Here is a 23425-nt window from a genome sequence, read left to right on the forward strand (position 1 = left end):
AGAGGGCCGAGGCAAAGGGGAAAACGAGAGCGCAATGATGGTCAGGGGGTAGGGTAGGCGTTGGCCAATATGTATCTCGGGAACTTTGGAAGAAAGGAAAAGACCAGACCTCGCTGTCTGGGTGGCCTTGGGTTACTGTCTAGGAAGGGCAAGTTCAGTTTGATACCAGTTCTCTGGGTAATGGTCTGACCTAGTTAGCTGAAGAAGCATGCGGCGATCCGTTCCTCGCAGGGGTTCTGAGTGGAACAAGCAATCATCTATGCTGGGTTCCAGGATACCAATGCGTGTCGACGAAAAGATGGTGCGTGGCGCACACAGTATCACCGACCTCACCCAACGGAAGCCGGTCACAGTAGCTGCCCAAGCCCGTCGCGGCTCCTAGACTCTGCACTGATTGCCAGTCAGATGCAGCTTCCGACGAGCCGGTGTGCAGGCTCGCCGGCCCGCATCTCGCTTGCTACCGGTGGCCATGCCAGAGCTGGGGACGTGGGAGGCGTAACCCAAGACAGGGAGCGCTATATGGCGAGGAGGACCAGACAGCCAGAGGCTGTTTGTTTGTTATTACGGCAGGGTCGGATTATATAAGTTGTAACCGGTCAGGAAGGGCCACGTCCAACGCCACCGTTCCACATCGCTGGGAGGCAACGCTACACGCAAGATTTGCTGTTAGGGGACGGATGCATGGATGGCGCTGACCACCCTCTCCCCTCTCTGAATGGGTGATGTCCGCCAGGTGCGTCAGGTGTCTTCCTCAACCGAGACCAGCCGGTAATGGCAGGGGGAACCAGAATGTAGGCATGCAGGCATGTAGGCATCCCTGTTCTCGCCAGATTGAGCCACAAGGGCATTATTGCGCCGAGTTACACATGGCAGTGTCAATCATTCTTCATTGGATGCTCTAACTGCCTGCCCGGCGGGTGTTGGAGAAATGACTTATCATGCTCTCGGAACAGACTGGTCAGGATGTAGGTAAATAAATCGCGAAGAGCGGAACGGCGTGTTCGGCTCGGGGCTTTTCGTATCATGCATCCATGATACAAGGGCAAGCAGAATGCAAGTGCCACGGACGAGCAATCGACTGGTTGACAATGGATGGTCGTAGTATATGACCATATGCAACGAGAAAGGCAAATTGATGAAGGCTCAGGCAAATCGGGGTTTAGCAAGAGAGAGAGAGTGGATGCTCCGAGTTTGACAGGTGCGCGCTAAGGAACTGTGACGATAGTTGGGGTTGCAGTTGGGTATGTACATCAATGCAATGCAGCCGATATACATACATGTACAGACAGACCTCGGGATGGGATGATCTTGTACGACGACGGTAGCAGTAAAGGCAACCGGCCCCTGCCAGCCTGCCTCGATTGGAATGCATCGACATAAAGGATCGCGCCAGATGTGGTGGTCGTTCTCCGTCAAGCGATATTGTTTCTGTGTATCAAATGTATTTATTGCCTGTCCGAGCACGACATCAGTATATTTGAGGGGTTGCCCAGTGATGTGATGCAGCTCGAGTCGGATCGAGGAAGTATTACAGGTCCTGTAGGCTTTAGGTACCTCTCTGCCTCTGTAAGGCACTTCCAATGTCAGTGTCAGTGTCAGTACTAGAGGCCCGTACTGAAGGTTTAGGTAGTAGTAGGTAGCTTGTACGTAACCGGGCCCGACCCAGCCAGTTCCGTCCAGTTCAGAGTTCACAGTCGTTCCCCACATGTGTCATGGCTCACATGTGCAGCGGCCTTTTTTTCTTTTTCGTCTCTCTCTGTCTCCCTCGCTACAGTGGGCTGTCAACTTGCACAGAAGTATATGTCACATTGACACCAATTCGATCCAATCAAGCAAGCAATCTATCAACCATGCAACTCCTCTCGAAGAGACGCGTGCTTCTAGATGAACCTTGACGAAACATCGGCAGGATCCCGTTCTTCTTTTCCCCCTGTCTTCATCTTTTTTTCTTTTCTCTCTCCCTTCTTTCCCGCCCTCGGTCATCAAGTCAAGTCAAGTCAAGCCAGGTCGACCAATATTGATCTGATCAATCCAGCGGTGGAGGGCCATGGTTCAATAAACAGTCGGGCCTCTTAAGGAACGGTAGGTTACGGTTACCTGCCCACTTGCTAGCCCGGTCAGCCTGCGATGCCTGCTCCACCCACTGCCGCCCTCCAGTCTGCCAGCGCCTGAGTGCCTCCTCCTCCTCTTTGCAAGGTGCCATTGTATTGTGGGCCATGCCCACCCTGCCCTCATCCCCGTCTCCATCTCCAACCAGCCCACTTCCCATGGTGACGGAGATCATGCTCACTTTGGCCTTTATAACCTCCCACAGTAAATCTCACCACCACCCTCTCCAGCTCCAGACGCCCGCTGCCCACCACACCGTCGCCGCCGCCGACAACCATCACGACCACATCTTACCCGCTCGCGTCCTTTGAATCCGCGACGCCGACAACCACACCCACGCCCACGCCGACGACTTACACATGACAACGCACTATGCTAACACCTACTGGCCGCCATATCACAGCAGCTCCGCCTCATCATCCGTCGCTTCTGGCGACGCCGGCGACCATCATGAAATGGAGCACATGCACCACGGCGGTGTCGCATTAGTCGAATCCCAACCCGGCCCTTCTTCTTCCTCTTCCTCTTCTTCATACCATCCCCCTCCGCCTACAACCCACATCACTCTTTTCTCCATGGCCCATGCCACCGAAGCCATGGACACCCAGCTGGATACGGACCAGGACGACTTTGACGACAGCTTGTCTCTGGGCGACGACGACAATATGGAGGCCGTCAGCGCTGCCCATCATATGGCCCACACCCAGCAGTATACTTTGCCGCCGATATTACCCTCCCAGCTCCACGAGCTGCCTGAATACCTCCAAGGCCCATTGCCTCCAGTGAATCCCCCCGCATTTGCCGTGGCCGACGCAGTTACCACCAGGCTTTCCCCAGGGCTTTTTCATAGACGACGTGACGGAAGATGAGCTCGCCGAACAACTGCACCCCATGCCCATCAGCAACGCGAATCCTCTGTCTCTGGCGCCCGAGAACCTGAACTTTGTCGACTTTATGCGAATATGGGCCGAGAATGGCCGCGGCAAGCTGCCGGATATTCGCCGTCTGCGGGCGCAATTAGGCGACGTCGGTCTGGGCTCAACCAGGGTGGAATACAATCAGCTGCATGGCAACAAGTGCGATCTGCAGGGTATCGATTGGGAGGATCTCGGTGTACCGAGGAGAGTGGCCCGAGAACGTCGCATGATGACCTACCGAAACTACACCAACAAAAGCGGCTCGGAAGAATGGAATGTAAGTAGCATGGCACGGGAGCACCCCGAGACGCGGGCATGGCTAATGAACCTCGCAGCCCAATCTACCAGATCGTATGCTCAGGCCGTCTGACAACTATTACCGCTTTCGAAACATGAGCTTGAGGCGTGATATCTGTTTACTACATTTCCAGCTCAGGAACATCTTGGGATGCGCATCCCGCACGCGCGCTTTCTTCCCGAGCCATGGCTACGTCAAAGAGATAGACCCCACCAGCGGCCGCTCCCGGAAAGCCATGGATTTTGATACCGAGGGAGACATGCAAGTGTCCACCCTCACTGCTACGAACGACATCTTGATGGTCGGCTGTTTCAACGGCGACTATCGCTTCCGTAGTCTGCATTCCGAGAACCTCTCTTATACCGAGGGAAGATTGACGGACCATCTGAGCGGCATCACGAACCATGTTCAGGTCTATCCATGCCGACGGTCCTCGGCGCCTCTGGCTGCTTTCGCCTCGAATGACCACGGCTTCAGGGTGGTCGACTTGTCCACTAACAGCATCCTTTCCGAAGCCAAATACCAGTATCCCTTGAACTGTACCGCGATAAAGCCCAGACAAGAGGCTTCGTGTGATGGTTGGCGATTGCGTGGACGTGACCATCGCCGATGCCGAGACGGGCGAGACACTGCAAGACCTAGAGGGCCACCGTGATTTCGGATTCGCTTGCGACTGGGCACCCGATGGGTGGACCGTCGCCACTGGCTTCCAAGACAAGAGTGTCAGGATATGGGACGCGCGCATGTGGAGAAGGAACCACAATGGCGCTGCCAGCCCTTGGCCGTCTTGCGCATGGAAATGTCGGGTGCTAGAAGCCTGTGCTTCTCGCCCCTCGGCTCGGGGAAGAGAGTATTGGTCGCGGCAGAAGAAGCAGATGTCGTCAACATCATCGATGCGCTGACGTTCGAGACGAAACAGAAGATCGACGTATTCGGCGAGATTGGTGGCACCGCTTTTGCCGATGACGGGCAGAATCTTTTTAACTTTAATCACGGACCAGGCTCGCGGTGGACTCATGTCTCTGGACCGGTGCGACGCCGGTGCCGAGGACTCGTATAGTTATCTAGCCGACGAGGAGAACAGACAGGACTGGTCCCGTCGCGTACCGAAGCGGCACGAAGTCTCGGGCCCTCTTGGGGCGTTTGAGACGGTAACACACCGCCGCCGGAGGGCTCTTGTATCAGGTAACCTGGATCCCTTTTAAAAACACATTTTTAAGCCAACAGGCAGTGGGCGATCCCACGGTTATTTCAGGGGTAAGGCGTATAAATGCATACGGGCATATCATCTTAGCTAGCGTGGTGTTGTTCATTTTCATCATTTTGTATCTTCTTGATCATCGTATCCTCAGGTTGCTATTTGGGCATCACCACTTCTGCATTGACAGTCGTCCACCATGTTACTTTTTTTCTCGGGCCTGGATCAGGGAAACAGGCTTGTTGCGGATTGGAGACTATTGGTGACAACATATATATATAGTGTGTGTGTGTGTGTGTGCAGCTTAAGAGGGCATCGAACAATGACGAATAGCGGCAGTCTTCGGATTATACCCATGGACCAGATAACGTCGGCGGGTCAATATATGAGAGGGTTGTGTGTACTAGATACCAATGTCCGAGCAAGCACACACAGACATATAGATATGCATATCAATGGCGTATAACCTGATGGCATTCACACATCTGAGAAGGGTGTACTCGCGCGGTTGTTATACTTCTGTGTCTCGTCTCCAGAAGAGAAAAGAACGGCATGGCGCTTGTGCATGGGTCGGAGACTCAAAGCCCATTATGCGTGTGATGATTTGCTGCGTACTTGCTGAACCATATACACAGGCGCGCGTACCAGCATGCAGGCATGGGCTGTGAAGAAATGGAAAGCCGGGCGCGCAAAGGTGCTGTTGCTGCGAGGATAATGGAGAATTGTTGTGTAAGTAGTCATACATGGATCACTGCCTCGCTTTGACCAGTCGCAGGGGATTGCCGACATGAATAACTTCTGTGTGTACGCGCGCGTGGTCCTTAGTTGTCGCTACGTTCTTGCAACGGGAAGGGGTGTTACTTCGCCTTCCATGTGGAAAAAGAGAAATGCAATGAATATGAGGATCAGATGGATTTTGTACGAAAGGAGGTGAGGCAGGCAAACTTGGTAGCTTACCCTGTAACGCCTACGAGCTACCCCTATTCAACTCCTAGATGGCCGGCAGCACATAGGTAAACTTGTTGCAACAAATGTAGCTAGCAACGGCAATAGGCGCCCACAACAGTAGTTGAAGGACAAATTTGTTTGCCATTAGGTGGTTGGTAGAGGAATGCAGACATCCAATCTAATCTTGCTTGCTACTACCCCCATTGGATCATCCCTTTGCCACTCAATCTCTGGATACAGACGCAGATGCCATTCCAGGGGAGGGAGAGCAGAACCGACCAAACTAGCATTTCGCATGCATTACGTCACCGGCATCAGCATGTAATTTCCTTCCCTCCTCCCGGTGCATGACTAAACGCGCAAGCAGCAGACGGATGGATCTTTTTTACACGACAAGGCCAGGGCAGGGCAAGGCGCTACTGCTACCAGAACGCGAGAAACCCAAGACGGAAGCCGAAGGGGGCACGCGGGCTGGCGGGTGGCTTGGTAGACTAGATAGTCTGGTAGATACTTATAGATATCTCCATCGTTGGCTGCTACTAGTTTCGCAGTAGCACGCTCCCTAGTACGCGACTTTCATACCGATCTGCAGATGGGCCTAAATAAGCTGCATACACCTGATCCCAGATTACCTACCAGCCCATCCACTTGCTAGGTACTCTACATGTAGATAGATACAGTAGGTGTATAGACTCAAGTATGCACTTGCAGAAATGAGCCAAAGATCGCGGCAAGTAAGCGTACCGAAAACCAAAGACGAATGGGCAGAAATAAAAGAGGGTTTTTTTCTTCAGATCGAGACAGCACCAGCATAAGCATCGAGACAGATCACAGAAGCACAAAAACGAGGAAGTAGAATATAGTAGTAGACACGGGTCAAACAGCGCTGTTCATCAATAGACACTAGTAAATTACAACATTATGAATGGGACCCTATTGTCGCGTAGCCAGGGATTTTCAGGCACGTAATGTTGCGTCTTTCCAAGTGATTCCGCTCCTTCACCCCCTCCCCTCGATATATACCGTGTATCTCGAACCCACATAGGAAAAATATAAGAACAGCTATCGACAACGCCGGGCGCAGCCTGTTAACAGGTCACTTTCTCGGCCACACGCAACAGCCGTTGATAGGAGGTAGGGGTGAGTGAGGCACACCACAGGCGGCGGCATGGCGAGTCGGCAAATCCAACTGACCGAGGAAGGGAAGACGTATTGCCCATAACATGCAGATAATCAGTTTAAAGCAAATAAATTATGTACAGGATATGGTGGAATCAGATGTGACGACAGCCAACCCGTTCGAATTGGGCCAGGTACATGTTTTTGTTGCTTAGAGGGAGAGGTTGATGACGGTCTTAAGGATGTCCTTGCAACCCCAGCTCTTCTCGCAGGCGCACTCGGTCTGGTCGCTCTTCCACAGGTCGTCCTCGAGGGAGAAGAGGACAACGTCACTGGGGACCTCCTTCAGGATGTTGGTGACGGCAGTCTCCTGCTCGACCTTACCGGGGCAGGCAGCACCCATGCACTTACCCTGGCTGGGCCAGCCGGTCTCGTAGCACTTTCCGGGGACACCGCAGATGCCGCTGAGGATCTGCATCTGGCTCTTGACGAAGGTACCGGCCTGGTCGGCGGTGGTCTGGGCGTTGAAGAAGGGGTGGATGTTGGCAGCAGGGTACTCGATGAGGCCGCAGAGAGTCTCGGCGACACCAGTCATCTGCCAGGCACCGAGGGTGTCGGCGGTAGTGTAGCCGCCAGTGTAGCCGGTGAAGGTCTCCTTGCAGGTGTGGATGAGACCAGCGATCTCACCAGCAGTGCAGTAGCCGTTCAGCATAGCCTCGTTACCGATGGAGATGATGTCGACAAGGTCATACTGGCCCCAGTTCTTGATGGCGTTGATCTGCTCCGAGACGGTGGGGTTGTTGGCAGAGCAGTGGGGAGCATCGATGAAGATACCAATGATCATCTTGACGCCGTAGGTCTTGCAGGCGCCACCAACGTTGGGGAGGGTGTCGCAGTCGGTGGAGTAGGTGCGGACAGTGGTGATACCAGCCTTGGAGAGGGCCTCAATATCCTTCATGACGGCATCCTTGGTCTTGCAGTTACCGTCCTGGGCGTAGGGGGTGTAAGTCATGGCCCAAGGAGCCTTGCCGTTGCCCTTGCTGGGGGCGTGAGTGGGCTTAGGCTTGGGCTTGGGCTGCTCGGCGGAGGAGGCGGGAACCTGGGGAACGGCCGAGTAGACGGGCCCAGTGGAAGCCGGGGGTTGGAAGCCGGGGCAGTGGCAGCCGGGCTGGAGGGGCGCGGGGTAACGGGAGCCGCGGGGACGACCGACGTGGGGATGACCGGCTTAGGAGCCTCGGTGGGCTTGACATTCTCGTAGGGGCAGTAGATGACGTCGTTGGTCTTGGTGATGGTGGTCTGGACCTCGGGGCGGGTGTAGGTACCCGGGAGGTACGAGGTGATGGAGGGCACAGCAATGGTGCTGTCCTCGGTGAGGACCGTGGTGTGCTTGCCGATGGTGTAGGTACCAGCAGCCGGGCAGAAGGTGGTGGTGATGTCGATGGTGCTGGTGGTGACACCCTCGCTGGTCTTGACAGTGGCGTAGGGCACGGTGATGGTGGTAGCACCGGTCACACCGGTGGTGACACCGCCAAGGGGTGTGGGTACCCTTGGGGACGGAGGTCATGGAGGCACCGCAAACGGTGGTGGTCTTGTCGACGGTGATGGTGGTGGCCGGGAAGGTGTAGACACCGGGGGTAGGGGCACAGCTGAGGAGCCGGCGTGGGGACGACAGCGACCTCGGTCGTGGCGGGCTTCGGGGAGCCGAAGAAGGCGTGCTCAAGGCAGCAATGGGCTTGCTGGTAGTAGACGGGGCCGGGGCCGGGTGAGGGTTGTGAACTAGCGGCGCTTGTTAGCATCTCGAACAAGACTCATTGGCGGGCAGAGGTTGACCTACGAGTAGCTTCACCGTACCAGGTGCTGTAGATGGTGGTGCACTCGGGGACACAGATGCCGTTGTCGGCGTCCTTCTTCTCGAGGCCGTGGAAAGCGTCGTGGGCGTGACGGCGGTGGGCGGCGGCGCTGGCAGCACCAGCCAGGGCCGCAGTGGCGGCGACAGCGTAAGTTCCCTTCATTATTCCTTGGTTGACCGGAGCGATTAGATATAAGCAGCAGTCTGATTTTCGTGATTATTCGTAGTATGAACGAGTGCCCGCTGAAAGAGTGAAGCGGTTGTTGAAATTAGGGTATAGGACGAAAGTTGGCGAATGCTATCACGAAGATTGCATTAACATCAAGGGTCGTTCCGTGAGGGAGGGAAGAGAGAGGAAAAGAAACGCAGATCGAGGGCAGATCGCGGTACATTTATTATCAGAGCGAGGCACATGGTGCATGGCTTCACGGGGGTGGGAGCGAGCGTGGATGGAGATGAGCGCGGGTGGGCTGCCCATACAGAATGGACACCCAATTTGGTTGATATTGACATGGTTGTTGTTTTTGGTACCTTGACCTTTCTTTCTTTAGCCTGCCCATCTCTCATCACCGCTGGTCATGCCGGGATCCTCTGCGACCCTGGCCCGTGATGGATCCCCCAAGCCCATCCGCTGGTCGAATGGATGGCCTGTCCGGTCGTCCTGTCATGCTGTCGTCCTTTCGTACCCGGCCTGTCAAGCACGCCGCCCTCGCCATGAGACGAGAACCCACGAGAAATGGCGCAATGACAGGTTTGTAGCAGTCGCGCGCACAGTGAGACAAGCATGTCGATTTTCTGGAGGTGCGTCGCGCTGACACTGACACTGACACCACTGGGGTCAATGAACGAACGAACATGTTTTCTTCTGCCTCTGCCTCTGCCCGACTTTTTGGTTTCCGTGCTATCCATCGGTCGCGTGATGTGGATTCTTTTGCTGGGTCTACACATATACAGTACTCGTTGTACCTGCATAAGTCTCTCGGCAACATCAATGCGGCCAATCAAGCAGGCTGTTCTGGTGGCGACGGGCCAGGGGGTGTCCACGAAGACCCTTGCATGGGGGCATCGACACTGGACCGCGAAAGAGTCGACCGCACCGCGATGGCTTAGGCAAATTGGACGTTTACCGAAATAGCAGGCTACTGTGACAAGCGGGAAGAAGGAAACAGGACGTAATGAGAGGTTGCATTAAGGAGAAGGGGGCCAGCGACGTAGCAGCGGGTGCTAGGCTGTAGGCTGTAGGCCGCACCTAAGGCGTTGTACTGCTAACTTCCAGTGTCAAGTGTGTGCCTCGTGGAGCTTATGCTGACTTGCTCGGCGCCACTGCTAGCGTGGTCCGGAGAACAACGGGAAATTAGTTAAGCGACCTTGGGAAATTGCAACTTCGCGCCAGCAGCTCCTCAACCCTGCAAGGTCGACCCATTGGTTCTGTCTGCATTGGTCAACCGATCCTCCCAACGACCCAAGCTGGCAGGCAGGATTGGCAGGCTGGTGCTCCTCGACGTATCGAAATGCATGCCAACTTCCATCCCGCCCTCATTTCATCGCCGAGCTTATCAGCACATCTTCATCCGCTTCAATCCAACGCCTGTGCGTAGAAGAGAGGAGAGATGCACCGCACTACACGCACGTACGCACGCACGCAGTCGCAATAGCCCTACAGATATAAGTAGAGATTCGGGCAAGCAAGTGGGAAGGGGGCACAACAGTTTGGTTCGTTTTCTTTGGGGAACGACTGGTGACTGACAGCGTGGACCGCTCGGCCGCCTGCTCGCAGAAGGAACGAAAGAAAAAAAAGAACACGCCGCCAGGGCTGATCCCTTTCCTTTTCCGGTCACTTGGGCCTGCATAACGAATCAATACAAGCAGGCCCGTCTGCCCGTGGCTTGACTGCTGTCAGGACTGTGCCCAGCTTGGCGAGTCGGGTACGTCAAGGGGGGCACAGACGTTGACATTTGATGTGTGTCTTCGATTTGCATTTCTGTCTCGAATCTGCCTGGCCCTGCGAGGAAAGGAGTCAGTCAAGTCAAGAAGAGAGAGAGAAAAATGCATTGGATTGGCCATGGCCGGGTAGCCGGTCGGTCAGCCTTCTCACATCGTTCGAGAAGGCCTGCGTTTACGAGCATACCCGCCACCAAGAATAATGGCCGAGCCAGCATCTCGCTGCCAGGCTAACCTTATCTGACTGCTTCCCATTTCCCCCTTTTAAGCTCGCTGGCTCCACGTAAACCGCTGCGCCTTACCGCCTTGCCAGACTTGCCTTCTTGCTGCCCCAAGCTTGCAAGGCTCCGGAGCCCCCGGCCAACACCCACCCCCGGCCCTCGTATACAAATTGCCTGCTGGAGAAGCTGTCATTTGAACCGTGGGCCAGTCGGCTCCTCCAAGCCTCCTTCCCCACACGGCCCAAATGAGGCAACTATCTTCAACGTTCAGCAGCGAGATCTAGCACGTCTAGCCTCGCCCTCGTTCGACGCTCCCTCCTGGTTCGGTTCCCGATATTCAAGCTTTCGATAGCTGGTGGGTTCGGGTTTCGAATCAAGTCATTCCAACTGCTGATCCAGCCGCGGGCCTGCCTCCTTGCCCGGCTTCTATTCTTATTGCCAGCCAGTACCGGCATCTTCGATCCCTACCAGACAGCTCAGTAGGTTAGGTCATGCGTGATTGCTCAACGGACCCAACGCCTACCGCTCTGGCCAGACCAAAAGATCGCCGACCAGAGGGGGTTTGTATCTGTGCGGCCGATCGAATTGCGTTGCTTGCCTGTTGCATTGGTTCCGCCCGTATTCCGGCGTGCTGATGAATGAGGGTACTATATCTGATCAGTGCAAACAAACACTGACCAAGAACAGTCCCGGGCGTACAACGTTCCGCTGGCGAAAGCTTACAATTAACACAGTCCATATATGCATACACCTGATGACCCGGCGATGAAGTCTCGAGCTGATCAATGGCGTGTCAGCCCCGTCCTTCGTTTCCTGGTTGGTTCTCTCTATATATTGGAGTACAATGGCCGCATGGCCCCTGGGCGCGTCTCCGCAGAGCAACCCACATTTTCTCAGATATTCCATGATCGTAGGGCCACGCATGGTCCAGAAGAGGACAGTATGGGTCAACGACTGCAAAATTTCCGCCCCATTCACGGATTCCCATGGCCAGGAGCGGCGTCTGGGTCGAATCACGACTTGAGGAACGGCGCTGATAGAGACATGACTCGATTAAACCGTGTATGGGAGTAACTGGTGAAAAAAGAATATATTCCCTCTAATAATCCCCTCGATATCCCCGAACAAGACGCCCAATTTGATTGTATCCGAACCTTGATGTGTACGATTTAGCGAGCTGCGGAGAACCTTCTACTTCATGGCGACCGCAGCTTTTGGTAGGGCTGAAGGCAGTTCCCAATTTCACTGCAACATGGCAGTGCTGACCAGAACCGAAGCAATGAAAAGGCCAATCTAGCGGAGTGTCAGCTGTGCAGTGGTACTTCTTCACACATGGCAGAACTTACAGAAACACCAGTCGCTCCAGCTGCGGAAATGGGTGGCTCCTTACCACCAGAACCAGAGGTGCCGTTGGGCATCATCCCGCCGGTACCCATGGGCATACCAGCCATCGAAGTATGCATGGTGGTCATGGTGCTCATCTTGGTCATGCTGCTGGCCATTGCTGTGGTGTGCGATGACTCCATTGGCATCGAAGACGGGGTCGTCGTCTTTGTCATGGGCTCTTCGTAAGGCATCGAAGCACTCATGCCCGTGGTCATAGCGGAGCCAGACTCCATACCCATGCCGGACGAAGGCGTGTTGGTGGTGATGGGCAGGGAGACCATGGGCGAAGAGACGGCATCGCTCGTCGGAGCAGCCATGGAAGAAGGCATGGCCTCGGCGGGCATGGTGGACATACCGCCGGCGGGGGCGACGGGAGCGGACATGGGCATGTCGTCCATCTGGGCCAGCGCGGCGCCGGCCAGTGCAAGAAGCGCGTATCGTCGGACAGCCATTTTTACTTTGTCTTGGTAATGCAAAGTGGATTGTCGTGAATCACTACTGGCGAGGGTAGAGAACAGGTCAGGGCTTCCGGGGGACGACCTAAGAATAACTTTATAGACAAAGGGCGTATCTGCCAGGCCTTTGCCGACGAAGGCGGAGGCCAAGGGGCAATATAGTGACAACACATTCCTTTTCGCCGACAATGGAATCTTTATCATCGAAATGCCTGCATTCGGATATGTCTTACCTTGACCTGCAATTTTGCCGCGTTCTGAAGAGCGACTTACAAAGTAGACAGTGCTCTAGCTACCTTGGCACATTTTTGCAACCGCGATTTGGGTTTTGGCCCACCACGGCCAGCACGGATGTCTTTATCCCAATGCCGATTGCAATGATAGACGGTTGTTGAAGGTGTTTCAAGCCATTGTCGTAGCAATCGATCGATTCTCTCGATTGATGATGACTCGACATTCTCGCCTTGAGTGGAACCGGCCAATCATGGGCGGGTGGGTCGGCTCGTTGACGAGCACGTGACGGCCTTGGCCCAATTGGCCGAGAAATCTTCCATCGGCATTCCAATGCGATGCAACCAGCGCCGTGTACACCGCACGCATCGCATATCTCAGAGGCACCATGTTACAGGCATCGGGCCGGTCCTACGTATGCTGGCAATGTACTTCCCGAAGGCTGGCCTCCAGTGCTACATCTTCTAGGCTAGACTGGGCTAGAAAGTCGTATCAAGCCTCAGCCTCTTGGAACCAGCCATGGAGAAATTCCAGGGTAGGTCAACCCCACTGGAGGAGGGTGACCATCTTTCTGTACATAGCAGCTAACCGTGATGCTAGGGACTTGCCACGGTGCAGCACCCTCGGAACCAGGATGGAGGGAGCAGCCCCCGGATTTCGGCCTATCGGGCCAAGAAATCAAAGGGACAGATCCCGATCAGGCAGAGTCTACGGAATTGGGAGAGGGACAACCCCGACGAAGCACAAGCGATGCTGGCAGATCACGCCCATCTGGGTGAGCTGTCCAACAGCTTCACGCGCCCTCAGAATGTAACCATGGCGCAGTTCGATGCCAACTCGCCCTTGTTTCAGGGCGACGAGCTTTCGGAGCTCAGATCCGACGATACCATGCTGACACCCGGCGACATGGTGGAACTGAGGTATGCCGAACTCCTCCTTGATGATTTACCTTGAACTTGCGCTGACGCACCATGCAGCTCCGATGGTTCCCGGCGACCTATGCTCGCCGTGTGTCTGGGCCGCATAGGCGGCTACGAGCACTACTATACCAGTAGTGGCAAATGGTTTTCTGGAATCGGCGTAAACCCTTTGTTCGTGGTTCCCAAGTTTGTGCACCCCAGCGAGCTCGAAGCCATCATTGCAGAGCTTCCCTCGGGGAACATCCCCATGGAGGCGCTCAATGCCTTGCAGGATCTGGGTCATGGGCCGTCGCGGGCTGCTGGTGCACCACTTCTTCGCAAGATGCTCGACTTCACTCAAGCGGCTGAGGCTATCTACCAGGAAAATGCCGGGACTCTGGATTCTTCTAGTGGTTTCATTGGAGATTCCGTGAAACATCGCTATCTTGATCTCCACGAGATTGCCGAGCTTCTTTTACCGTCTACCTCGAAAAAGGACGGCAAGTTTAGCTCGACCGCATTGTACGCAGTGCACAGGGCCCTCCTGCAGGATGAGATGTTCTTCCGGCCGCTCAAACAGACTGGTCACCGGCGATCTTATCTATTTGAAGTGAGTCCGCTGTCCGAGGTGCGCATCATAAAGAGAGTCGAGGTTTTGGTGCGAGACTACATGGAAACAACGCCCGAGAAACGTGGAGGGAGATCACGCAGGGGTGATTCCGCTACTCTGCTGGATTTTGTCAAGACCGCGCGCCAAGCTATCGACCAAAGCCGGGCGCATCGCAAGCCCTCGTCTCATGGAATTATTGGGCCATCGGAGAAGCCGACGCGACCTTTGCCAGAGTGGACCGCCACCGATATCGAGGTATTGCAATTCATAGAGCTGTGGGCTAGTTACCAGAAGTTCCCGATGTACTCTCGCCTGCAATGTTTGGGATCGGCTATCATTCGCGCCATTGAAAGGTATGAGGACCAGGGTTTCACCACTACTGCAGGTTGGACCTTCCTCCAAGAAGTCGGCTGGATACCTCCCTGGGAGATTCAGTCCCGATATGGCATTCGTTTCCCAGGCGTCGAGGTGCAGCGCGGCGGCGGGTTCATCCGACCCACGTTGAGCGAGGAAGACAAGAGCATGAAGTCGGACGTCTTTGAGGGTCGTCGGGAGCACTGGGACCAGGTGACCACCTACTGCATTGATGCCGAGTCCACCACCGAGATCGACGATGGTGTTTCTGTTGAACGGACATCTAATCCTGACCAGTTTTGGATTCATGTGCATGTGGCAGATCCTGCATCCGCCATTGGTGTAGAGTCGCAGGTGGCCAAATACGCAGAGCTCATTCCCGAAACCGTCTACCTCCAAGGCCATTACTCTCGTATGCTGCCGTCCAGCCTGGGTGCCGACGCGTTTTCCCTCGGTAAGAACAGGCCTTGTCTCACTATAAGTGCTCTGGTCAACACGCAAGGAGACCTGCTAGACCGGAAGATCACACCCGGCAAACTCGGCGACGTTGTCTTCATCACACCCGAAGCGGTCAACAATGCCCTTGGCGAAACAAGAAAGGATCCTAAATGGAGCTCTGAACAACTTATCATTGGGCGCATGCCGCAACAAACTAACCCTGTAAGAGCCATGATGCAACCTGATCAACTCACCGACGAACAAAAAGACGACTTGGCTCTCTTGTCGAAGCTTGGTAAAGCAATTCAGGGGCAACGTCTCGAGAAAGGTGCCACCCCGTTCTACCAGCCTCGTGCCGAGCCTTGCGTCTACCTGCAACCTACCAAACAAACCGCCTTAGAGAACGGTTTTATTAGTGTCTCGGGAGACCCTGCAATCACTGTAGGATTCTCTCAGAACCAAGGTACAGATCTTGTCGAAAACTCGATGCGCCTGGCAGGTGAAGTAGCTGCACAGTGGTGCAACGAGCGAGGCGTGCCGATTCTCTATCGTTCGCAGCCACACGCGACCCAAAACACGTCGCTCATCCAGCAGTACACGCGTGATGTCTTCTACCCCTTTTGAAAGCCGGCGTACGGCCTCAGGACAATCAATGGAGGCATCTTCGCGCACTTCTAGGTGGCGATGAAATCAGCACAACCCCGGGCCCTCATTTCACGATGGGTGTTGACATGTACACGAAGGCCACCTCGCCTCTCCGCCGGTTCTCCGATCTCATCGTCCACTGGCAGATCGAGGCTGCCATCCTCGAAGAGATGAAGCGGGGCAAGAGCCTGGTAGGCAACAAGGACGACTCTTTCCTCCCTTTTGATCGCAAAAAGCTGGACCGTATGCTGCCCATGCTGCGAGTGCGGGAGAAGCAGATCCGGGCTCTCAACAATGGCCAGGGGGCGGAGCAGTGGGTGCTGCAGGCCCTCGTGCGCGCCTGGAAGTTCAAGGAGGCGCCGCTGCCGGAGACGTTCAAGTTCACCGTGGCCCATGTCGCGGGGCGCCGCAGCATCGTCGGCCGTCTCGACTGGTTCCACCGCCCGGCCATGCTGCGGCCTGACGCCATGAACGATGTATCCAAGGTGGCCGACGTCCGGCTGGGCGACGTGTTCAAGGTCAAAATCAAGGACATCAATGTGCCCGCCAACCAGGTCCTGGTCGAGGCCATCGAACTACTTGAGAGAGACGGGGCAAAGCTTCTGCTGGTGCTCTCGAGGAGCAGCAGGTAGCAGCCGCTGGCGCTCTCGAGGCAGACACTTTGACTGCCTAAGACACGGGAGAAAAGATTTGACACAGGTTCCCCCCCCTCCCTCCCTCCCTTCCTACTGTATTTCATAATCTCCTCTTTTGTGGTGTTTATACGTATGCCGTCGATGCGACTGCTGTAACAATAGTAGTGCGAGGACACAAGAAACTGGAGTCGCATGTAAGACCACCGGTGTGTAATACCAGGATGGGTGGACGTTATGATGGTCACGTGTATTTAAGTGGTAAATAGGAAGCCAAGGTGTACGATTTAGATAGAGGCTTACGTATTCTGAGTCAATAAGACTGACTGGCTGGCAGCTTGGTCACAGTGCTGACTACGGTTAATGTGCGCATAGAATTCTATACTTATCTCCATTTCGCACTACCAGTCGGGCTTCTCGAATCGTGTGCTTGTCCGTTTTCGCAACGGTTCGATGGCTACTGAATCGCTCCGGCAGATTACGTGAGAAGGCGTGCGACAAGCCCGAAACAACCCCAGACTTCCCCGAGGTATTCCGTCATGTAAAATTCTCCACTCCTGTCTGTCACTTGACCTCCGGAGATGAACCAAGAACCCTGAAGATCTTCTCTCGGCCTGACCTGTCGCCTCGTCGCATGCCCAGAGTGAATGTCTTCTGGTCATGGTACGAAGCTAAGAACAAACGCACGGTGGTTGCCGAGGCATTATTATCGCCAGGCATCACCAGATAAGCATGAGTTGTGTTAAGTTTTGATTTTGACAACACCGAACTTTACCGGTGTTACCCATGGTCTATCTGTACTCATGTAACGTGCATAAAACTGGAAGTGAGGCCAACATGACAAACTGTACATACATACACACATCGTCGGGTCCGTTAGGGACAGGGTGACGTGACATGGCCAGATTCCCTCGAGAGCAACCAGGTCCTGCCCCTTTCGACCCCGACGTGATGCTCGTATCGCTTTTCTCAAGGATTGGGACATCGGAAGCCTATCATGGCTCCATGTCGACCAAGCCGGTAAACCCCCAATTTCCCTCGGCTAGGCCACAAGCAGTAGCCGAGGTTGGTTGGCCCTTCCCAGTTCCAGCAGATCACTTCGCATCGTCAATTGTCCAGGCAAACACATTATGCCCTTCAACCATGGATCGATGCCACAACGTGGGTATTCTCCGTGAGACCTCCCGAAATTCGCTTTTCTTTGCCATGCCTTGGTTCATTTCATATCATGAGTCCCAGATAACATGATGCCGTCAAGAACGCCAATGACTGCCCTCGGATGTCCCCTGTATACCGTAACCCTTCCCGTCCCTTTCCTGCCCTTCCAACCGAAATGTTTACATCCGTTAGAATTTCTTATAATGAAAACACTAGCAAAACCAGACAAAAAGACCAAAACCCAACCGCCCGAACTCCAGTGGCAATGCGTTTTGAAATCAAAATTGATCTGCATGATGGCTGGTACCATCCACTCAAGGGCAGGCAGACACCAGCACATCAGCATAGTAGATCCACGGCCGTTGTGGACTCTATAGATATGGCATGCAGCATGCCCATAAGCCAGCTGTACAAACAAGGCTGCCGTATAGGTCGCCCCATGCGGATATTCGGGGAAGCGAACGCTGCAGAACTGTTTGCATCGGCGTCACCTCTTCCACCCGACATTCCAGATGACGTGTGCAATATCTCGGGCGGTGTTGACCGTGTCAATGACACGACCAATTATGCCCTCGTTCCCTTGATTGTCGCCCTCTTCATATGGCATTAACATGCCTGACTCAGTCCGGCGCATACCAGCGGGCGCCGCAGCAAGGCTGCTGACAGAGGCCGATCTTTGCAGATTGGGCCCTCGAGTCTGAGCAAGGTGATCGACAGGACTAGAGACTGGCGTATCAGTCCCCTCTTCGTCCTCTTCGTCGTCACTACCTCCAACAAAAAACCGGCCCGATGACTTGGATGGTCGTAAAGTCTCATGTGATGGCGAAGGGGACAGCATAGGACTCCGAAGCGGGCTCGAGCTGTGACGCATGGCCGAATCTTGAGAGACATCGAATTCATCCTTCGACTTGAGCGTCGTTGAAGGCAGCATGGCAATCGTTTTGCTCTCAGTGGTCGCTGGTACCTTCGCTTGCTTGCGCACCCTTAGCGGCTTCTTTTTCGACGCGGTGGGTTTCATCATAATTCCGCCGTCATCGGAATCGCTGTCATCGTCGTAATTCCATTGGCCATGGCCTGCCTCTTCCTCCTCGTCTTCATCGCCCCTTACTTCAACAGCGATGCACTGCTTGACCTGCTCATCAAAGTGGATGTGTTTGCGTTCAGCCGATGGCGAGATAGCCCCCGAAGAATTGGTTGAGGGGATCAAGCTGGTGTTCATTCGGCTGAGTCTTCGCGAGGCAAACGGGAAGGTAGCAAAATCCGTGGCCGCCCGTTGGAGGATCGGCCTGGATACCCGGGCAGGGCCATCTTGTTGAGCTTGGACCGCTGCCGTTGCCTGCTTCAGCAGAGAGGACGAAGATATCGACTTCTGTAGCATGACTTCAGACATGCTCCGCTTCTTCAAGATAGGTTTCTTGATGAAAGAATCACATCTCGATAGCGAATTGCTGCCGTGCTCCGCATCCATGGAGAAAAGTTTGATTTGCCGCGTTTGTAGCGGTCCATACAGCCACGTTACGTCGCAGTCCTTGAGCCTGTGCGGAGATTAGAGCTTGGACGTTGAAGGAAGTTTATTCCGGGTCACTTACCAGTTAAGAGTCTCGGGAGAAATAGTCTTCAGACAATATTTGGATTTCATCCATGTCCTCCATGAGGCATTCTCGAGACGCGAGGCGTTGCTGTACTCTCCTCTTTTGGACACAATATAACGCCACGAGGACCATATGTCTTCTTCCCTCCAGTTGTGTGACAAATAGTCCACGTGTTGAGTAGGATGATGTGTGACAAAGGTGTCGTCCTCGGCGTGATCAGTCAGCTCGGGGGAATCTGGGCGCGAAGGGGTAGTCGGCGTTCCATGGTCGACGGGCGAGACTGGGTACGAGTCCCCAGTCCTCGGGCTCGCTGGGGCTTCCAGGTCTTCAAGAGGTGCGAAATATGGGTTATCGTCGTAGGTTGGTAGTAGAATGTCGTCGTCTTCGCAATGGCCGTCCAAGGAGAGACTGGTAGCTGGCGTGGACGAATAAGAAGGGGTAACCGAGTCGGCGTGGACGGTGTCGGGCGAGGACGGCGCCGATGAGGGATTGGAGTCTGATATTATGTGATACGACTGGTGGTATGTGTCCGCAATGTGAGATGCAGATGCGGGTGCAGACGTGTGGAAATGCTGCGAGTGTTTAGACATGAACTTCGTCTGCGACTGTGAGCGCCTGAGAGCGGACGACGAGAAGAGACCGTTGTCTTCGGAGGATAGCACGACAGCCATTGTATCTGCTGTGGTGGCGATTATTGGGGAGTAGGGGTAAGTAATCGAACGAGTGTCTCCAGAATCTTGTGTAGACTGCCGAACCAAGCCCTCCTACTCAACTGTGCCCGTTCAAGACCAGGGTGCAATCGTCATGGGCACTGGCTTTATTGGGGCTTATCTCTCTCTCTGTCTCTCTCGGCCTCTCAAGATGGATTCATATCCTCTTTCTGTACGTCGAGTGCTGGTATGCTCTGGGGTGATGTGATGTAGTAGGCCGGCACCGGCAAAACAGACAGCTTCGAGCGTCGAGGTTGGCCCCGATGCAGAGTGGTGTAAGCACTTATAAAGTATGGCGAAGAGAGTAGGGGTTGGGTGATTGAGCCAACGTTTGCGAACCAAGATCAAGTTATCAAACGAAAGTCCAGTTGCCCCAAGAAATCCTGGAGCCCATGAAGGAACTAGGAGAAATGGATACCGATCGTCAAAAGGGCCGATATATACATGGAATTGGCGACAACGGTCGTCGGTCGGATGCGGAAGACTGAGATCAAGCGAGACAGGATGGGGGCTCTAGCTTGTTCCCTGCCCGAGTCTTTATGAAGAAGGACGACACGGAATGCAGGTTGGTGGGTTTGTGGAGGACTTGGCGGTGGTGGTGGTGGTGGTGGCCGCCGTGATATGTATGTATGCAAGAAGCACGGAAAACAAGGTGTGGGAAACGCAAGTTAAGGCGAGGCAGCAAATGTCGAAGGGAAGGGGTATGAGTGGATGGCGCGGGATGGGTGGGTGGACGGATGGAGAGATATGGTGGCAGATGGGAAAAAGGTAACTGGAGTAGTCGTAGGTATGTAGGTATGTATGTACGGTAGGTACGGCTGGTACGGTACAGTACAGTACGGAGTACTTGCGCCTGCACCTGCACCTGCACCTGCGCCTGCGCCTGCGCCTGCACCTGCACTTGCACTTGCTGCTGGGCGAGCGACCTAGCGAGCTAGCATTTGACCAAATGCGACAGAAAAAAGGCTTCTGGCTTCTGGCTAGACCAACAGCAAAATTACCGGGAGATCGGAAGGTATTGCAAATGGACAAGGATCGTTTTTTCTAGAGATGCGGAGGGGGTTTCGAGGAGGGCTAGGGGACCCATCCGAGGGTTGGCTGCTAGCCCGGATAGGTCGTAGTTGGTGGTAACCTAGCGAGTAGGTCCAGAGTAGGTCGATGGTCACTACGTGGGCTGCAACACGAAGAAGACGAAGAATCCATCCAGATCCAGTGACTGATTGATTGATTGATTGATCAATTGATTGACTGTGTTGGACAGGTACTTACCGGTCCCATTGTCTGGCTGTCTTTTCTCTGGCGTACTTATCTTGCTATCTTATGTATGTACCTAACATCCTACATATCTGCTGTACCTATGGCGGCGATAAGTGCCTGCCACCAAGTACCTACCTTCCCCCATGCGTACGCGCATGCCGAACGTTGAACACTATGTACTTTGTCCATTTCCCCTCTTTCCCTCCAAGTAACTTTAGGCATGCATTGATATGTGTGCATGTAAGTCAAGTGTGGATGTACACTCAGATTCCCAAGTGGATGTCAGCCATTCATTTGCCCCATATGTGTGGGAGGAGCAGCTTTTCCTGCAGCACGCCCAGTCTAGGTTTCTTCGAGTCCACCCAGGCATGGTTTGATGCAACTTTCAACGTCTAAGAGACAGCCTGATAGAGAGGGACGAGGAGGCGGCGGAGGCAAGGGGGAGGAAGAGGAGGAGAACAAGGAGGTGATACAGGTACATCATTAGAAGGTATGTAGGTTATTACCGCTAATTTGACCAACTGCTTAGGCCTACTCGGGGACAGGTACTCCCTGAAATGCGCGCACGCCACTGGATGGATGAGCAGGATCGATACTACATAACTTACATACTAGAAGCCCTGCGGAAAACATGGGTTAAGCTACTGCAGTCAAGGCGAAAATGATTAACTGGAAGATCGATTTTGTACATGGTATCAGAGGCAAGGCTACCTAGTACCAAGCAGGCCTGCCCACCTCATTTCACTTCACTTTACTTCAATTGATCAATGCCATGCATGCATTTCTTGTCGCTCTTGAAAGATAGCCCAGCTGACCTTTTGCCTCGGCGGTCCGACGAGGTGGGAATATAATGGGCGTCTAGCAGACATGGATCAAGACGGTCCGAGACAACGCCTAGCTGCTCAGTCCAGTCATTCGCCAGCGAAAACCGTGTGATACTGTAATCTCCAGGTGGGGAAAACAAGCGAGACAGCGTGGGGAGGGAGTCGGGATAACCCCCAAGACCTGGGGAAACCAACTTACGATTTTTGCTCACTTGTTTTGCGAGACGTCGATAACGGTACGATTCTTCCAAATGGCGTGTCATGCAGGGAAATCTACGTGGAAGACGGGCACCCAGTTAGGCCACGGATCGAATTCAATACCACATATCCATAACATTTCTCAGCGTCGAGAGAAGGGGGTAACAGAAGATACATGCATATGTAATGGCCCCAGAGGGCTTTTTCGGTTTTTTTCTTGCTCGTTTTCTTTCCCTGCCAGTCTCTGCATTTGATCTAGCACCCTGATGGAACCGGGACTAGATGGACAATACCACCCCCATCGCCCAACTGGTAGGACAGTAGGCTATGCATTCTTCCAGCACCCAATCTCTTCACTGTCCGCAGTTTTGCCATCTAGCTATATGTGAGTAGGTACCTACATAGATAAATATACATCATAGGCCGACAGGGATTATCGCATTCCTGGTTCTAGGCCGTACGCCCCCTGGACGATCGGGTCGAGAAGGGCGGAAAGAATGGGGACAGGGGTAGAAACGAAAACTTTGCCGTAAGTCTCCCACACACATCTCTTCGGCCATCCAATACGGGAAAATAAAGGTCGAGACTCGTGGCCGCCCGCCTTTTTACTCACTTGGTTAACGCCTCTTCTACGGTCAATCCACCGTCCTGGGCCCAGGTGTACGACGTACCACCGGGGTCTGGGGGTAGCCACCAACCAACCAACCTTGACGGGTCGCCTCTGTCTTTGCCTGCCAGTACCTAACGCCGTCGTGGTTTTCTCTTTTTTTTGTGGGCAACCTGCAAAAAGTTGATAACAGGCCCGTATCATCCTGTTCCCTCTCTTTCGTAATGGTGAAGTGGGTGAGTGAGTAAGTGAATAAGCGAGTAGTCGCCAACTCAGGTAGGCGGAAGCGCAGTTTGCACAAATCCGCCGCGGACTCTGCTCTGTCCACGCCCGCCTCCTCCTCCTCCTCATCATACTAAGTAGCTTCCTCTGCATCCACTTCTGCCGTTATCCTTCAAGCCGTACGTACAGTCAGCTTTGACGCTGAATAGCATGCATGGCATGAGGGGGAAGGTTCCAAGGGGCTCCAGTAGGGCAGACTTCATCGACCTGTCAGCTTGCAATCATGCCGAACAGCCCAATTCCTCATTGCATGGGTAGGTAGGTATCCTTTGAATGTTATGTAACACCATACATAGCTACGGCATCGTCATCGCCAATAGAAGCTGTTGCAGCTCTTTGGACTTGGGTCTCGATGGGTTTGCGGGCCATTTCCTCATGTACGCGCTGCGTTCTCTGCATACACAGTGGCTGGCCCCCGGCAGCAATCCCTTGAACTCTGTCTCCCTCTCTCACGCACACACACAAATACAAGGTTCTCGGCGAAGACAAAATGTCAAGGCCCGTTTGAAACATGCACCGAAACCCACTGACAGTCTCATTTGATCTC

At 54.1% G+C, this 23425-nt stretch overlaps 5 protein-coding genes across 5 annotated transcripts; 2 read left to right on the top strand and 3 right to left on the bottom strand.

The window, feature by feature from the left end:
* Positions 1–2468: 2468 nt before the first annotated feature.
* On the top strand, positions 2469–4529 carry PG997_004766 (uncharacterized protein; the record flags this gene model as incomplete). Its single annotated transcript, XM_066809081.1, has 6 exons — positions 2469–2891; positions 2947–3303; positions 3362–3753; positions 3878–4046; positions 4100–4252; positions 4326–4529. The coding sequence occupies 6 exons, from the start codon at positions 2469–2471 to the stop codon at positions 4527–4529; spliced, it is 1698 nt and encodes a 565-aa protein (XP_066672699.1).
* A 2271-nt stretch (positions 4530–6800) lies between these two features.
* On the bottom strand, positions 6801–8601 carry PG997_004767 (uncharacterized protein; the record flags this gene model as incomplete). Its single annotated transcript, XM_066809082.1, has 4 exons — positions 6801–7757; positions 7793–8051; positions 8104–8365; positions 8424–8601. 4 exons carry the CDS (start codon positions 8599–8601, stop codon positions 6801–6803), a joined length of 1656 nt encoding a protein of 551 aa, XP_066672700.1.
* Positions 8602–11842: 3241 nt separating this feature from the next.
* On the bottom strand, positions 11843–12438 carry PG997_004768 (uncharacterized protein; the record flags this gene model as incomplete). Its single annotated transcript, XM_066809083.1, has 2 exons — positions 11843–11893; positions 11947–12438. 2 exons carry the CDS (start codon positions 12436–12438, stop codon positions 11843–11845), a joined length of 543 nt encoding a protein of 180 aa, XP_066672701.1.
* A 487-nt stretch (positions 12439–12925) lies between these two features.
* Positions 12926–16250, top strand: PG997_004769 (uncharacterized protein; the record flags this gene model as incomplete). Its single annotated transcript, XM_066809084.1, has 6 exons — positions 12926–12933; positions 13070–13087; positions 13141–13207; positions 13273–13592; positions 13650–15523; positions 15601–16250. The coding sequence occupies 6 exons, from the start codon at positions 12926–12928 to the stop codon at positions 16248–16250; spliced, it is 2937 nt and encodes a 978-aa protein (XP_066672702.1).
* Positions 16251–17895: 1645 nt separating this feature from the next.
* On the bottom strand, positions 17896–19671 carry PG997_004770 (uncharacterized protein; the record flags this gene model as incomplete). The annotated part of the gene is made up of 2 exons (XM_066809085.1): positions 17896–18943; positions 18998–19671. The coding sequence occupies 2 exons, from the start codon at positions 19669–19671 to the stop codon at positions 17896–17898; spliced, it is 1722 nt and encodes a 573-aa protein (XP_066672703.1).
* Positions 19672–23425: the final 3754 nt, after the last annotated feature.

This window comes from Apiospora hydei (genome assembly GCF_038363865.1).
Source record: "Apiospora hydei strain CBS 114990 chromosome Unknown utg000004l_segment0_segment0, whole genome shotgun sequence".
NCBI lineage: Eukaryota > Fungi > Ascomycota > Sordariomycetes > Amphisphaeriales > Apiosporaceae > Apiospora > Apiospora hydei.